Source organism: Takifugu flavidus, chromosome 2 (genome assembly GCF_003711565.1).
Source record: "Takifugu flavidus isolate HTHZ2018 chromosome 2, ASM371156v2, whole genome shotgun sequence".
Lineage (NCBI taxonomy): Eukaryota > Metazoa > Chordata > Actinopteri > Tetraodontiformes > Tetraodontidae > Takifugu > Takifugu flavidus.
In genome coordinates this window covers 18,531,306-18,546,722 of record NC_079521.1, presented here as the reverse complement: position 1 = coordinate 18,546,722, position 15,417 = coordinate 18,531,306, and the positions used below count along the sequence as shown (strand labels likewise).

The 15,417-nt window shown below is 49.2% G+C and overlaps 1 protein-coding gene across 2 annotated transcripts in view; it reads left to right on the top strand.

Annotated features, from left to right (window-relative positions):
• gse1b (Gse1 coiled-coil protein b) overlaps positions 1 to 15,417 on the top strand; it is a 112,167-nt gene that overhangs the window by 56,011 nt on the left and 40,739 nt on the right. The window contains exon 1 of one of the 2 annotated variants that reach the window (XM_057018592.1): positions 9,888 to 10,524. The exons of the other annotated variant lie outside the window; for it this stretch is intronic. Within the exon in view, the coding sequence (XP_056874572.1) occupies positions 10,488 to 10,524 (37 nt within the window). The 5' untranslated portion in view covers positions 9,888 to 10,487. Of the gene's footprint in view, positions 1 to 9,887; positions 10,525 to 15,417 lie in introns of those variants that run through there. 2 annotated transcript variants of the gene reach the window in all.

Below are 15,417 nucleotides of genomic sequence, written 5' to 3'. Positions count from 1 at the left end.
CAGGACTAATTGAAGGTGGGATCTTCAGCTGTGCTGTAAATCCGTTTGCAGAGACATACTATAAGTGTCTGTCTTGTTCTGACACATTCAGAAAATCAATCACTGAATCCATTAAACCAATAAATCAAACAACTACAGTTGGGCCCGAGTGGATTTGGCGTCTCTCACACACACAACACAGACCTTCAAAACCCAGACCTGACGGTAAAGAGCGGTCTCTCAAGCCCAGGAAGGCGGGTTTTGCCAGGAAAAGCAGACCTCTTCCATCCAGCCGTCCTGTCGGGTCGACATGCTGAGATACAGGCCCAAAAAGCGAGACGGTGCACTCACCACTCCGCCCAGGTTGAAGCTGTCACTGGTGATTGACAGCTCCCTTCAGCTGTGCAGGAAAGGTCATTTGATGCTAATTAAGGCGATAAAACACAGCATCACGGACCAGGGAGCCGTGGTGCGGACCAACTCCAGGAAACGGCTCCTCCAATACAAAAATGTTTCTCCTTTTCTTTAATATTCTGGAAGGTCTGTTCCCACGGTGACCGGGCTCAGCAGCACCATGGTTACAGCTAGGCCCTTTGAAGCCATCTCACCCCGACCCCAAATGTTTGTCCTTTTTCCAGCCCCCTCCCGCGATCGTCCTCTCTCCCCTCCCTCAGTGAAGAGCTGTTTCGACCTTCGCCGTGACGGTTCCTGACTTGCTGTTGCGTCATGCGCGGACCCGAGCACCGACCGTTAATGGTCGTGCTACGGTTTAGGCTGTCTGAGGAGGGTAAACCGAGGTTTCGCTCCTTTTTTGTGCGGTACACAAATGATCCAGGCAGAGCGTTTCTCCACAGTTGGTGCAGAGATTTACAAATCCGCTGGACAGTTTAAGCTGCAGAAACGACATGAAAGAGGGATTCTTGGAAGGCCTTTCCTCCCCACGTTGGTGGAGCACCAAGGAACAGTCCTCTCCATGATGAATAGCTCTGATGTCAGCTGATCGCCTTTCTCTATTTTTAGGGAGGTTGCCATTTTTGTCCTGCTGGGATTTTTTTAGCAGGAAAAAACCTCCTTAAATAACCGTAGCGGCTTCAAAACAACAGAAAGAGGCAAAAATAGTGAAAGTATCAGAACCAAATGACAAAGGGACAAGAAGAGGAGAAGAGAGTCAGGGGAGATTAAAGTGGGATCAGAGGATGCATGACCGTGTGGTGGAGGAAAGAGAGGAATCGGGGGGGGGGGGGGCACGAACCTGCTCATCACAGAGTAAAATCAGTGGGAGGGACTGAGCCCAGCACTTCAGATCAGTGAATGAATGTCGAACCCCCTCACCATTAGAACATTTCAGTGAGGGGGGGGCACCTTCTGAATGACTTCAGAGATAAACACACCTACATGAGGTGGGTGGGACGGGATAAGCAAGATGAGGCATACGAAGATTGATCCACCCAGGTTTATGTGTGTGTCTGTGAATATGCATCTATACTTGTGCATGTGTGTTTGAAGGTGTAAAGGAGCTTCATTCGGCTTTGGCAGGAGATCACAGACTGTTAATTCAGTTGTTACCCGTGTTTGGAAATGGTGTTGGCTGCTGTGTGCGTGCGTGCGTGCGTCCGTGCGTGCATGTGTGTGTGCATGTGTGTGTGTGTGTGTATGCGTGTGTGTGTGTGTTTGGCACCAGACTAGAGAGGTGCTGATGGTCCCCACTGGTGTAGTTGGGGCTTGAATGGGATTGGTAGGGACAGCAGGCCAGAGGCTTCCATGGCTCACAAATGCCACTTGGCAGAGCGCCCCAACTAAACACAGGCCAAATCTGCAGAGACTGACCCTTATTCCTCTCTGCCCCCACCACCACTCCCCCCCCCCCACCTCATTTTGGCAGCCATTCAGCATGGCTTTCATATGGAGACGGATAAAATCTCATCGCATGTGTGTCTCTTCTCACATGTGATTAGACGAGGCATTAAAGTGTAATCAGGAAAAAGGACACAGTTCCACATGAAGCTGTGACCCTTCATGAGACATTCTTCTTCCCTGTTTTTCCTGCACTTTTGGACAAATTCTTCTTCTTCTTCTTCTGGTTTTTCCAGATCACCGTCAGAGAGAACGGGAACTTCTGTATCTGTTCTTTTTTTCAGTTGTTTCTATCCTTTGATTACATGTTTCTACTCACCTTGAAATGCCCTCATAAGCCAACACCATGCTGTTTGTGTTGGTGTCCAACAATGAGGCATTGACTGCACCAGCTACTCACCGGGGAGAAACAACCAAATCTGTGTGTTGTTGAGCTTTGGAGGGAAGCGGGAAAAAGGCAGAAAGCTAGAAGAGAAGAAGGGAAATGGAAACAAAGAGGAACAGCCAAAGAAAGAGGAAGAGGAAGAGGAGATGATTAATCCAATCAAGCCTCTTAGTCTTTCATCAATAGGCATTGTTCTAAGATGGCCGCCTCTCCCTCGCTCAACTGTGGGCTGCAGCTAGGCTAACACACAAGCTAATCCCAAAATAATACAGAGATGAGGGCGGCACTAAGGATGGAGGCTGTGCTAGCAGATTAGCAATAGCACACACGCACATGGGCATGGGACACCAACACACTGTCACAAATTGAGTGACGTGCCTGTTGGATTGGGTGGCTTATAGCTTTATCCTGGGTGAATGTGTGTTGCGGGTGCTGCTGTGGTGGATCTAAACTGAGCTTCCAGGGATTCATGCACTACGCCTGTCGGAACCCGGAGAGGCTGTGTTTGTGTGTATATATATCATTCGTGTTTACTTCTGAGCGGCACGAGGGCTCCTTGCACAAAACAAGTTTGCAAACAGGGTGTGTTGTGCCCAGCAGTGAGAAAGTGTTGAAAAATGACACATATTTAAGACACGTTGCCACTTAATTGCTATTTTTGAAGTGCTAACTAGCTCAGGAATGGCACAGCTTGTGTTTATTTAACACATACTCCGAGCACAACATTTCCTCTCCCTTGTTTCCCTACCCTTGTCCCTCAAACTCTCCTTCTTCGCTCCTCCTCCTCCTCCCATGTTTTCTGGCTTTCGCTGTTCCTGTCATTTCACCATTAACCTCCTCTGAACATTTCCTGCGATGACAGGAGGGTGCCTTTTCTTTGTTTGGGTTCTGCATGCACATTCTTGCTTCTGTTGACAGGAAAAAGACATTAAAGACACTAAAGAGCAAGCATGACGGAATCCTCTGGAGAGTCAGGAGGAGGAGGAGGGGGCAGTCGGAAAGCATGGCGGGGAAGTGGGGGACAAGGAGGAACTGGCTAAAGGTAATGTGTTTAGTCAGAGAAAAGGAGGTTTGGAGTCACAGAAGGGTGAGGAGGAGGCTTTGACAGTCTGTGACCTCGGGTGAGTCTCTTCCACTGTGTGCTGATGCGTGAAACCTGAGCACACGCGGTATTAGCACGCCTCACTTACCCAACACAGCAGAGGTCTGACGCGGGCAAGGGCAGCCCCCTTATACACACCCCAGAAGTGTCCCACAGTCACAGTTCCCCACAGTTGGAACAGTTGCACAAAGCCACAAAGCCACTGCAGAGTTCTGCGGAGCGGTCCAGTTGGGATGGGAGGAGGTCAGGCCTCGCCGGCCCCACACTGCTGCGGCGCTCCTGCACCCCTTCAGCCGTTCCCTACGGCCTGCTGCCATGTTCAGAGTGTGTTTTCTCCTGGCACCGGGCCAGGCCGCTCCATGTTTGTTGCCTTGTTACAGCTGTGTGATTCACAACACGCCCGAGGCGGGTCAGGCCATAATCCAGCTCCCTCTCTCTCTCTCGCTCTCTCTCTCGTTGACTTGCCTCTCAGTATCGGGCTCCTTTCCTCCTCCCTGTGTGCAAACTAAAGGTTTAACCAGCTCTGTCCAATAAGAAGGGATAATTGAGACAAACAAGCCAATGAGGGCATGTCACAGGAGCGCACGAGTCGGGCGGAAAACGCTCTGCTTGCTGCTCATCGGGCCTCTGTAGTATGAATCAATACAGGCTTGCATACAATTAGGTTGTTGTTTTTTAATCGTGCACATCTGATTGCATCTGCTTGTTTTCTCCCTTGTACATCCACCATATAATGATGTGCACGCGTGATCCCACCCTGTCAGCTGGTTGTCGGCGTCTTGCTAGCAGGCTGTGAAGCACGATTCTCCCGCTGCGTCTGCCATCGAGGGTTCCGGTAGCTGCGTTTGCATATCGTGCACCAGCTACCGGGCAGGTTTAAAGACACACACGAAGGCGTGCGTGCAGATGATAAAGGTGCAGACTTATTTGTTAAGCAAATGAGCAGAGCTGTTAAAGGTTCCCTCCTCCTCCTCCTCCTTCTTCATCTGTGTTTTTTGCGTTCCTTCCCAACACTGGGACTTGCTAAGAGGCGGCAGATCTGAGGTGTTTGATGTGGAGCTAGATGAAAGGTTGGAGGAGGCAGGTAAGAGAGCGGAGCGACTATAAAAAGCCTTATCAGACCAGAGGCGCGTGCCTCTGTTACATGCACTAAATAGCAGATGTGCTACGAGACTGTGGGAGGGCTGGAAGATGTTGCAGCATCATTTTGTCCGCTTTAGCAGGCTCCTCCCACCAGGCTTTCTGGTTGCATGTTTCTGAGGACGAGTGAATGTGCGCTCTTAAAAAAAGAAAGAAATCAGCAGCACGTCTGTAACATCAGAAGTGCTGCGTTGATCGGCACACATTCAGTCTCTCTAACTCTCCCGAGAGCCTGCTGAACATCTCACGTAGAAGAATTAACAGAGAACCTTCAAAGCGCTGAAAGAAAATCAGCAATTTCCACAAGGCTCTTAACGTAAGTGAGTGGAAATGGGAGGATAAAGACAAAAAAATAAAGAAATCTGCCTATATGTGAGATCATTGAGTCTAATCACTTCAGCCTTTCAGTGGCGTGTCGTTAGTGGAGTGTCTGCAGAAACATCATTGTTAGGGAGAATCACCAGCTCCTCCTGCTCAGGTCGGACTAATGGGGGCACACGGTGCACCTGACTGGAGGATTATACGTGACTATTATGGTCGGTGCCTGCGTGGATGGGTCATGAATCAGAGATGAACCTGTGGACGAGGCACTTTTGCTTGATGCTTGAGGATGGAGGCAGAAAGAGAGCGATCAGGGCCGCTCCTCCATGTTCTCGAGGATAAACCGGCTCATTCACCTCTTTCAAGTGAGACTCCGCTAAAATGAAATGCTCAAGGTCCTCTTCAAATCCTGCTCAAGAATTCCTCCTCAGCCATTCGTTTTTTGTTGAGTGTCACTGTTTTTTATGGCGAGAAGAAAGCAAAACTCTGCGAGTGGCTGCTGCGGTTGGCTCGTGCAAGAAGGTACATGTGCAGATGATTATGGTTTTGTTCACAGATCAGCTCAAATTCCAATATGGCAGCACCCAGATCTCGAGTTTCTTCGCTGGTTTACAGGTTTTTAGTGGAACATGAGAACATTTATGGGCTCTGGCAAATCCTCCTATTTCAGGAACTGCTTCCTTTGTCTCCCTCTCATGTCGGCCTGTGTGCTTCCAGCCAACAACACAGGAAGTTATACATTTTTTTTGTGTTCATCTCCTTCCTATTGCTTTTTTCCATTTCCTTCCAGGTCTGTGCACACGTGTATTTGTGTGTGTGTGTGTGTGTGTGGTGTGTGTGTGTGTGTGTGTGTGTGTGTGTGTGTGTGTGTGGGAGGGGGGGTGACTGTGAGTTCATTTTGGTGGACAAGGAAGGGTGTGAATGAGGTGAAAAATGTGGTGTTATCTTGAGATTGAGGGGTTAGATGTCACCTTTACTTTCCTGTGAACCCTCTTTGTTACACACACACACACACGCACACACACACACACACACACACACACACACACACATAACTCTGAAGGAAACCTCTAACAAAGTCCTGTAGAAGCTATTTAATGCCATTAAGCTCTTCAGATATATCTGTTTTAGTCTCTAAATGTAAGGAGTTTCTATTCATGTCAACATGTTATCTTCTCGTGCATATCAACGACCCCCCCCCCCGTGGCTGTTTTACCTTCACCTCTGATCTTGACCTTCCTCTCCACAGGTAAGTGCTTCAAATGCGCACGCAAGCGTGCACTCATTGTTCAGTTGCTGTGTCTGGGGTGGTTGGGCATTATGTGCTGCTGTTCAAGATCTGAGCAAGGCCACACTCCTGGATAATGTTGCTAAGAAACAGGAGTGTGTGAAAGTGCTCAACTGCCCTCAGTTACCGTCCTGTTGACACGAAGGTGAAGAGCCGTGAAGAGCTGTGATTACACCGTAAACATGAGGAATATGACTTGGATGCTGTGCAATATTTGCTTCTTCTTGGTTGTGTAGCAGTGTGTGTGTGTGTGTGTGTGTGTGTGCGTGTGTGTGTGTGTGAGGACATTTTTCTGCATGCGTGTGTGGTGCTCAGCTGGCCAGAGAGAGTTGTGTAATTGCAGTGTTATTGCTGCTGAGCCTGATGGGTAATGACACATTTGCAAATTAATTCTCCGTCCCGGGCTGTGATTAGCATACGGAATGAAAAGCACCTCGCACACAAAGAACACGGCACGCACACACTCACACACACTTCACGGGTCTCTAATCACCAGCGGGAGGTCAGGTTAAACGGGTGTGTGTGACGGCAGAGCGGGTGCAGGTCCCGGCAAATGGGGGGGAGGGTGAAATGTAAGTAGCATTTCTCATTGGATGGGAGATTTGAGAGCAAAGGCTCCTTTTATTAATGGCTCCGCTGGTGCTGGGGTCTCGCTCCCTCCGAGCCTCCCACCTCTTTAATAGGTACAGAATATACTGGTGCTGTATTGGATTCGGACATCAGACTTCAGCTTGTGCAAGTTTGAGGGAAAAAGCTGGAATAGATGTTTGCTAGCTTGAATGTGTGACATGCTGGAACAAACAGGAGAAGCTACGGCCATTTTGTTGTGCTGTTGATGTTATCGTCTTTCTTTCTGGAACTTTTCCACCTGTGTATGAGTTTAAAGTGTGTTTGTGTGTGTGTGTGTGTGTTGTGTGTGTGTGTGTGTGTGTGTGTGTGTGGTGTGTGTGTGTGTGTGTGTGTGTGTGCTCTCCTCCAGAGGCCGCCAGTGGTGGAGAAAGATTATAGTAATGCCTTATCTTTGCTTCCTGTGCTGTGGAAAAAACCCTAACCCTGATACACACACACACTCTCTCTCTCTCACACACACACACATGGACTGAAAAATTCTTAGTTGCAGGAGGGGTGTAGGGAAGATGCATATTTAGAGGGGTGAGACGCATTCCCTCTTTCGGCAGCAGCAGTTTTCCTTCCCATTTTCATCGTTCCCTTTTTTCCAGACCCCTTTTTCATGTTTTGTTCCTTCCCACTTTCCTCCCCTTCTGCTCTCTTTCTGCCTGTTACATTCTGATCACAGTGTTTCAGTCACATACACACTCTCCATCCCCAGAGAGCTTTTTATTGCCTTTGAGTATGTGTGTGTGTGTGTGTGTTGTGTGTGTGTGTGTGTGTGCCTTGCATCGTGCACTTGTCAAATGTGACTCATTACAGTAGGATAAATAACAGAAGGAGATAGCTCCTCTTTAGTGCTGCTGCCTTTGAAGGAACAAAATAAGAACTGCCAATTCTTTTCCATTTCTCTTCATTGTTAACGTCTGTCACTGAAGCGCTGCTGGTTTGATTCCCAGCCAGTCACCTGCCACAGCTTTCCCTAAACACCGTCCGTCCCTCTCAGCCTCTGATGTGAAACTATTCCGATCTAATCTTCATCTACACAACTATCGTCTTTCTTGTGTCTTGTTCACACACCAAAGTGTGAGATAAACGACGCCAAAGCAAAACAATAAAAGCGTTTGTCTTTAAGGTGTGTATGGGTGGGTGAGTGCCTTCAACCCACTGGAGGAAGAGTTTACTTTCTTTAACGATTCGTCGGGAATGCGACTGACCTGCAGGCGATCTGGTCTCGGGCTCGAACCCGATGCCGCGTCCTGAGCTCAGCTCCGTCTGCCTGTTTGTGACTGTGGATCAGAGCAGCGCCTGCGGAGGAGACACCTCTCAACCTGTCTAGAAAGGTGTGAGACACTTTGACACCTAGCTCATTCAGACAGATGCACAAAATGGCGCAGAGTCGCCCCGACCCCCCCCAGCTGTGATATTGTGGTTAGCACTAATGGTTAGCACGCCTTCAGGACTCTGCGCTGTACGATGTCGGGACGCTTCCCTTTGTTCATCAGACCTTTGCTTATTTCCTGTCTTTTAATAAATGACAGGGTTTCGTTCCCGGAGTCACTCTCTCTCTCCCAGCACCTCCCCCCCCCCCCCTCCCCCACTCATCAGTGCTTATTAGCAGCTACATGTTAGTATTTGCCTGTGAGGCTGTTTGCGGTGTTTCTACTCTTTCTCGCTGTACTTGTTCTCGATGTGTGTAGGGGTGTTTGTATTGTCTTGTGTGCTCTAGCGGAAGGCGTGAGGCGCCTCAGTCTCACTGCCTTCTCACTAAGCTCTGCTTCCCCCCCCCCCCCCATCCAGACAGGGTTGGAGAGCAAGTCAACCCTGTGGGCAAACTGTCTCACTGTTTCTCCATCATTTGTCCCTTTCTGTTTCTCTCCCACAGTGTGTGTGTGTGTGTGTGTGGTGTGTGTGTGTGTGTGTGTGTGTGTGTGTGTGTGATGGCTTTCATGCATCAGATTAACATTTCACCTGTGCTGCCACGTCCGACTCACGAGTGAAGATATTCTAATATCCGTTGTGATCTTTGCACTTTCGCTGGCGATAGTCGAGATGAACATCAGGGATTCCATATTGATTCTTTTATCCGCCTGAGATCCATTTTCCATCATTTCTGGACATTAGCGTCTATCCTAAAGGTCATATTTGTCTTTTTGTTTTCCTCTGGTGCTCCTGGAACCTTGAGAAAGTGTCTTGGTCTCATGCTCAGAATTTAACATCAGAAATAAATATGCATACATAAAAGCAAGGAGGAAAATGCTAAATAAATAATGTATAGATAACATCATAATACAACAATTGTGATCACCACAATTCTAAGAAGATTTTGGTGATTGCTGATCAGATCCAGTGAAATGTTAATAATGTAGGTGGGGTTAAGGGAAACCTCCTGATATCAGTGTAATGGGGACTGTTCCCTCTGTAGATTTGGTCCCTCGGTTTCGTGTGTGTGTGTGTGTGTGTGTCTGTGTGTTTGTGTGTGTGTGTCTGTGGGTGTGGGGTGCACAGGGGGAGAGAAAGGGGGAGCAGCATGGTGAGCAGTCTGTGCGTTAGGTTGCACAAGCCAAGTTTCCAAGTCGGACACACAAGCGCGCCCACACACTCACCGACGGAGACAAGGACGCTTATTTTGAAAGAGCAGATTAGGGGGTATTTTCTGCTCCTTTAACAAACACGGAGCTGCTTTGTGAGCTACCCTTGAAGATCCACAACACTCTCCCGATGCTCTTCAGCGGTTTTATGTGTTCCTGCTCTCTGATACGGTGCGAACAGATGCTCCCTTGATAGTCGTTGGCCTCTTGCTGTCACCGAGGCCGTCCAATCAGCTGTCACCTGGACTCCAAATTACACCGCCAGCGCTCTCCTCCTCGGGCGAAGCATCAGGAGCGGCTGGTGTTTCCCTCTCATCTTCACCCTCGCTGTTCTATCTCTTTTCTCTGCAACACACACACACACACCACACACACACACACACAGAGTCTAACTCTCTGGCTGTATTGTTGCCTGAAGGGAGTTCGTTCTGCCCTCCTCCTCTCCTCCACCTCCTTCGTTCTCTGTCAGCCATGAAAGAGAGCGAGAATAAGGGAGGGTGAGAAAATGAGAGAGCGAAGAGAGAGAGGGAGAGAGAGGGAGAGCGAGAAGTGGGTTCAGAAGCGAAGGAAGCAGAGCTGTCTCTCCTCTGATCGTCTTTCTAGGATAGAGGGATAAAAGACAGTTCTGGGAATCAGTCACCGCTCTTGTCTGCAGGATTTACTCAGCCTATATTTCGTCTTCCTTCTGCCTCCTTTCACCTCTTCTGGGCGCTGGACCACTCGCTTTCACGTCTTTTGCCGACAATCCCGGCTCCTTCAGTGCGCGTTTGTGTGTGTGTGTGTGTGTGTGTGTGTGTGTGCTCAACAAGGAGCCGACGAAAGTGTGTTTCCTGCTGCTGCTTGGAAACGGACAGCGGGTGTGTGACCCTTTGCCCGGGGGTTGAGGGACAAGAGCGAGGAGGTCGAGGGAAGGGGCATTCTCTGTGGTTGACCCTTGCTCCGCTCTGTCTCCGTGTATCTGTGTGACTGTCTGTGTGTGTATGTCTCTGTGCATGTGTGTCCTTGCAGGCTGGGCGGTCCCAGCCTCACGCTTGGTTAGCAAGGACCGGAGAGCGGGGATGACAGGCTGAGTCCCATCCCAGCCTCCCCACACACACAGCCTCGTTTCCGGGTGGCTGCGAGGGCACAGACCCTCTCACGCTCAGTCATCCAGGACAGGACGGCTGCCCGAACCTTTCAGACAACTTGTTTTCTCTTCATGTCACTTAAGCCGTCACCATGTTTGGACTAAAAGCGCCACTTTACTACTTACCAGGTAAGCTCGTCGTGATGCGGTGTGGAATTTGACGTGTGTGTTTGTGGACCGAGCGAGTTCGCAGGAGCTCTTCGCTTAGCTTGGCAGTGCTTCTGTCTTTGTGCTGCCGGGCTGGAGGGCTGTAATGCAATGTGACAGCAGCTCTCACTCTGCTTTCCTTAGCTCTTAGCGCTTTATCAGAAGTCAGCAGATGAAACACAACACCTAAATGGCAGCGTGTATTTTATTCAACAGAACCTACACGCAAAGCATGTGGAGGACAATAAATAATGCAGTGTTTTATTTAGCTTCTTTATGGTCTTTGTCGTGGCGATGGTGCATGCTCGCATACCGTGTGTGTGTGTGTGTGTGTGTGTGTGTGTGTGTGTGTGTGTGTGTGTGTGTGTGTGTGTGTGTATGTGCGTGTGAAAGAGTGAGTGCAAGGGTGGCGTGAGGTTACCGCCGGTCAGTGCTTAAGTGCGTCTCTCGGCTCACTGGGCACTGATTATGGAGACGACAGCCGAGAGAGGATAGCGAGGGGGGGGGAGTGACAGACGTGAGCATACAAAGGAAGAGAAGAAGAAAAAGGAAGCAGAAGCAAAGACAATCACTTTCTGGTTGCTTCCAGCGTATTATTGAATTGTAACTCTGAACAAGTGTGAATATGTGGAGTTCATCTCTCTCTCTTCTCTAGTTTGCTGTGGGTCGCCTGGATCTCCTCAGTGTTTAAACTTTATTCGCTCTCAGCTGGGGCCTGAAGCCCTCACCAGCAGCACTTTTAAGTCTCCGCTGTCAGCTGTGCAACCATACGGCCGCTCTGCTCCTGCTCGCCACCGGGCAGATGCATGTGTGCTTTCTTTCTGTGATTTTTAACTTACTAAAAGGGATCATTTACCCCGACCCCTGCTTAGATCACACTCGTTAACAATCACAATTCAACAGCTTCACCTTTAAAGTGTGTTGTTGACTTGCAAATAATCTAGCTAATCCAGAGTGATCCTGGTTTAGAGGGTCACACCGAAGGGGGGGAGGGGGACTCGGTGTGATGTAAAAAACCTCCTCTGGATCACCGATTCTTCGGCTCCTTCCTTATTTGTCTCCTGCACCCTTCAGTCTTCGTCCTTTCTGTTCTGTTTGCTTGTTTTGACCCCTGTGACTTCCAAACACAGGAGACACTGAGAAAAGCCTTGAATGTGACACTGGTCAATGCCTCTGAGGTTATGTGTTGCAACTCCCGGTTGCTTTACCCCCCCCCCCCCACACACACTTCTTTCATTCTGCCTGTGAATAAGCCCCTGCCTGCCTTCCCATCTTAACCACCGTTGCCTAGGAGACCATGTCAGACAGATCCGTGATTATTTGACAACAACAAAAAAAGGTTGGATTTAATAAGGATGAATGGGTTTGGATGGGGGGGGGTGATGGAAAGGGAGCAGAAAAAGAAGGAGAGAGAGACAGAAAATTGAACTTGAGGGGTTCCAGTTGGTGAGAGGAGCTGAGTCAGGGAGGAAGCACCTCAGCACCTCCTCGCTTTCTTCATTACCTCCTTCATATCGTTCCGAGTTGAACCTTCAGCAATGTCGTGCGCTGTTGCGTCTCATGTGTTTGTCTGATAAAGCTCACTTCCTGTCTCTGATCTCTGATAACGATCCAGTTTGTTGGTCCACCAGTAATGTGAGCAGCCCTCCCTGGATTAAAACAACCCATTCCACTTTAATGGAAACCCATCTTGGATTGTTGCTCCTTCACCACATTTGCTGGCTGATGAGGTTGAATCCTGGAGGCATCACACCAGCATCTACATCTTATGGTCAAAAATGGCATTTACATCAAATATCTTGAGGTTTAATTTAGAGTGAGAACAAAAGCAACAAGATATAAACAAATCTCAGAACAAGGCTGCCATCGTTTGGTTTCCATCTGTCTGTCTGTCTGTCTGTCTGTCTGTCTGTCTGTCTGTCGCTCGCGCACACACACACACACACTCACTCACACACACACAGGCGTGCACACATGCGCACAAACTCCGATAATCAATGTGTTTGTGAGCCCTGCTAGGTGTCGAGTCCTAGATCAGAGAGCGAGCTAATGACTGGTGATTACTAAGTGCTTCTTCTGGATGAGTACTGTGATGTGTGTGTGTGTGTGTGTGTGTGTGTGTGTGTGTGTGTGTGTGTGTGTGGGTGTGTGACATTATTTATTCTATGTTTTCTATCATCATATCCAGTCTGGGTTGTTCCCAACAATTATTTAGGAGTCCCATCAATGCCGGAACAGTTCTTTTCTTTCCTCCAGTCTTAGCTGAGGCCATTCTGTCCCATCAGGCTTTACAAATCTGCCCGTTGCACCTAACATCAGATGTCACTCCTCCTCCCTGTGTGCTTTTACCCCCCTGTTCACTCCATCATTGTATCATTTATCTCTTTTACTCCCCTCTGCACCAAAGCTCTGCCATCCCACCGTCCCTCCCACTCCATGTGCTCTGACAGCTCTGTCATTAGATGGCAGTAGCAGCAGTAAAGCAGTCACGATGATGGACTGCCGGCTCCCCCAACCTCTCCCTCTCCCGCTCACTCTTTCTCGCTCTGCCCTCGCCGTAAAAGCTCTGACCCGTTGTCAGCGGGGCATCTGTTTCTTGCCGGTCTGCAGGTGGCACCGGCCCCATCACGGCTGTAAAGGTCGGCGGTGGCTCGTTTCATCGGCCGCCCCGTCGACCTCAGCGTAAACCCCGGGCCGTTAAACTCTGACCCCCACACCTGTAGCCTTGAGTGGCTATGAGCCACCACGAGACAGAGGGAGGAGGGAGAGAGAGTTCTTGAGACACACTCGCAGTCAATGATACACTTGTGAGAGCCTTTATGGACTGAGAGGCAAGTCCTCTGTTGCACTATTGTCAAGCCATTAAGAATATAGTATTCCCTCTGCATCTCTTGTTTTTATTCCTGAGTTTGTTCTGATGATAGCTAATTATAATGCAATGACCAAAAACAGGTCTAAAAATATTTTCTTTTCTTAAATCCGCAATAGTGCTCCTCTGATTGACTTTAATAAAAAAGAAATCAATTGTTGCATTTCCACAAATGTTAAATTATGCCTTTAAATGAATTACAGGCCTTTTAGTGCTTATTATTGGTACCAGCACATTTTTAAGGGTGCACACACACACACACGCACACAGACACACACTATCACACAAAATCAGGGCTTTGCCAGTCTCGCAGTGGCGTGCAGCTGTGATTTATGGACCGCAGTCGCTTCATTCGCCTGCTTTCTGTTCTCTCCCCAGTCGTCTTGTCGGTTTCTCACCATGGGAGATGCAAACGCTGTCTGTGTCGAGCATTGTCGTGTGCGGGTTTGTTTGTTCCTGCTCCTCGGTGGCTGTAGACGACACAAACACAAACAGAGGCAGCAGTGGGACGGCGAACAGCCTGTGCACAGCGGTGGATGTGCGCGGGGATATCAATTAGCAGGTCCCGTGTGTCAGGGTGCTTGTCAAACACCGGGATATTATGACTGACGCTCACCTCTGCTCATTTCCCCCGAATCAGTGTGAGCTTTGCTCACGCGAGGGGAGGCAGCGAGCGTGTGGGAGCGCTCGTGTTCTACGTGTTTGTGCACGTGTGCATACGTTGTCACCTGAAACATTATTCCAGCAGCTGAATTAGTCCAGCTCTAATTGCCGCCGTCTTCCTGTGCTTCAACTAATCAAATTAGACGACAGAGAATTCTAATTAAACCCTGCCTGCCTCTGAGTGTCCTGGCTACACACACACACACACACACACACACACACGCACACACACACACACACACACACACACACACACACACACCAGCCTTCTAATGGCATCATAAATGCAGAGTGGGTTCAAAAAGACACAAAAGGAGACACAGACGAGTTTAAACCGAAAAGAGGGGTAATCTTCACACGCTTTTTTGGTAATTAGTGCGTGAGGCAACGATTCACGAGGAACGAGAGTGGAGAACGCAGAGCCGTGCCACCCAAAGAGAGGGTAACACGATTTCTCATCGGCACTCTTCCTCCGCTCTGGAGCTCCCTTCTTTGCCGTGTGTGTGTCTGCAGGTATAAAGGGTGGGGGCAGCCTAAGCTGACATCTTTCCAATCATCCGCCGTTGAGATTTCAGAGCTTCGCCGTTTCCCAGTATTCGACACACTCACGCATCACATACAGCTGCTCACTTGTGGTCACATCACAAAATCTGCCACCAATTGTGTGTCTGTCAGGAGGCCGCGGCCCTCGGCGCCTTCCCCACGGCTACTCTCCAGCGAGGCTCTCACGTGAAGTGTTTCCAGATGGGACCTGCGTCACCGGGGTGTTTCACACATTAGGGAAGCGTTTCACGGGTGTGAGCCCCTTTGGCACGGCTGTTAAAGAAAAGATGGACAGAGCTGGCAAATCTTGTGCTCGGTTACCTTCCGTGCCATATGACCAACGGACAGCCCCACTTTGGTGAACAGAATCATTTATTTGGAGGTGTTCTGCAGATGCTTGTTTGTTGCAGCGTCTCTGATTGGTCAGGAGCTGTCGGTCTGTCAGCACGCAGGAAGTGGAAATGAATCGTGTGAGACAGATTAAGAGAAGAGTGAGAAGAGCTCATCACATCCTGTTAAATACTTGAAATGACTGCAGGCAAGGTTTGTGTGTGTGTGTGTGTGTGTGTGTGTGTGTGGTTTCTGGCCCTACATAACTGTCTCTCATTCTTAGACAGTGGTTTGGATGGGGCGAGTGATCAGTGACTCGGCCTAAAACGCCCTATTAAAATTAGTGTCACACGCTGAATGTGTGTGTGTGTGAGCGAGTGTGAGACACAGGGACGCGGGAGAGAGCGGATGATGGATGATAGTTGATGGCTCTGACCTGAATAGATGGGTCCAGGACGGTCAGATGACTT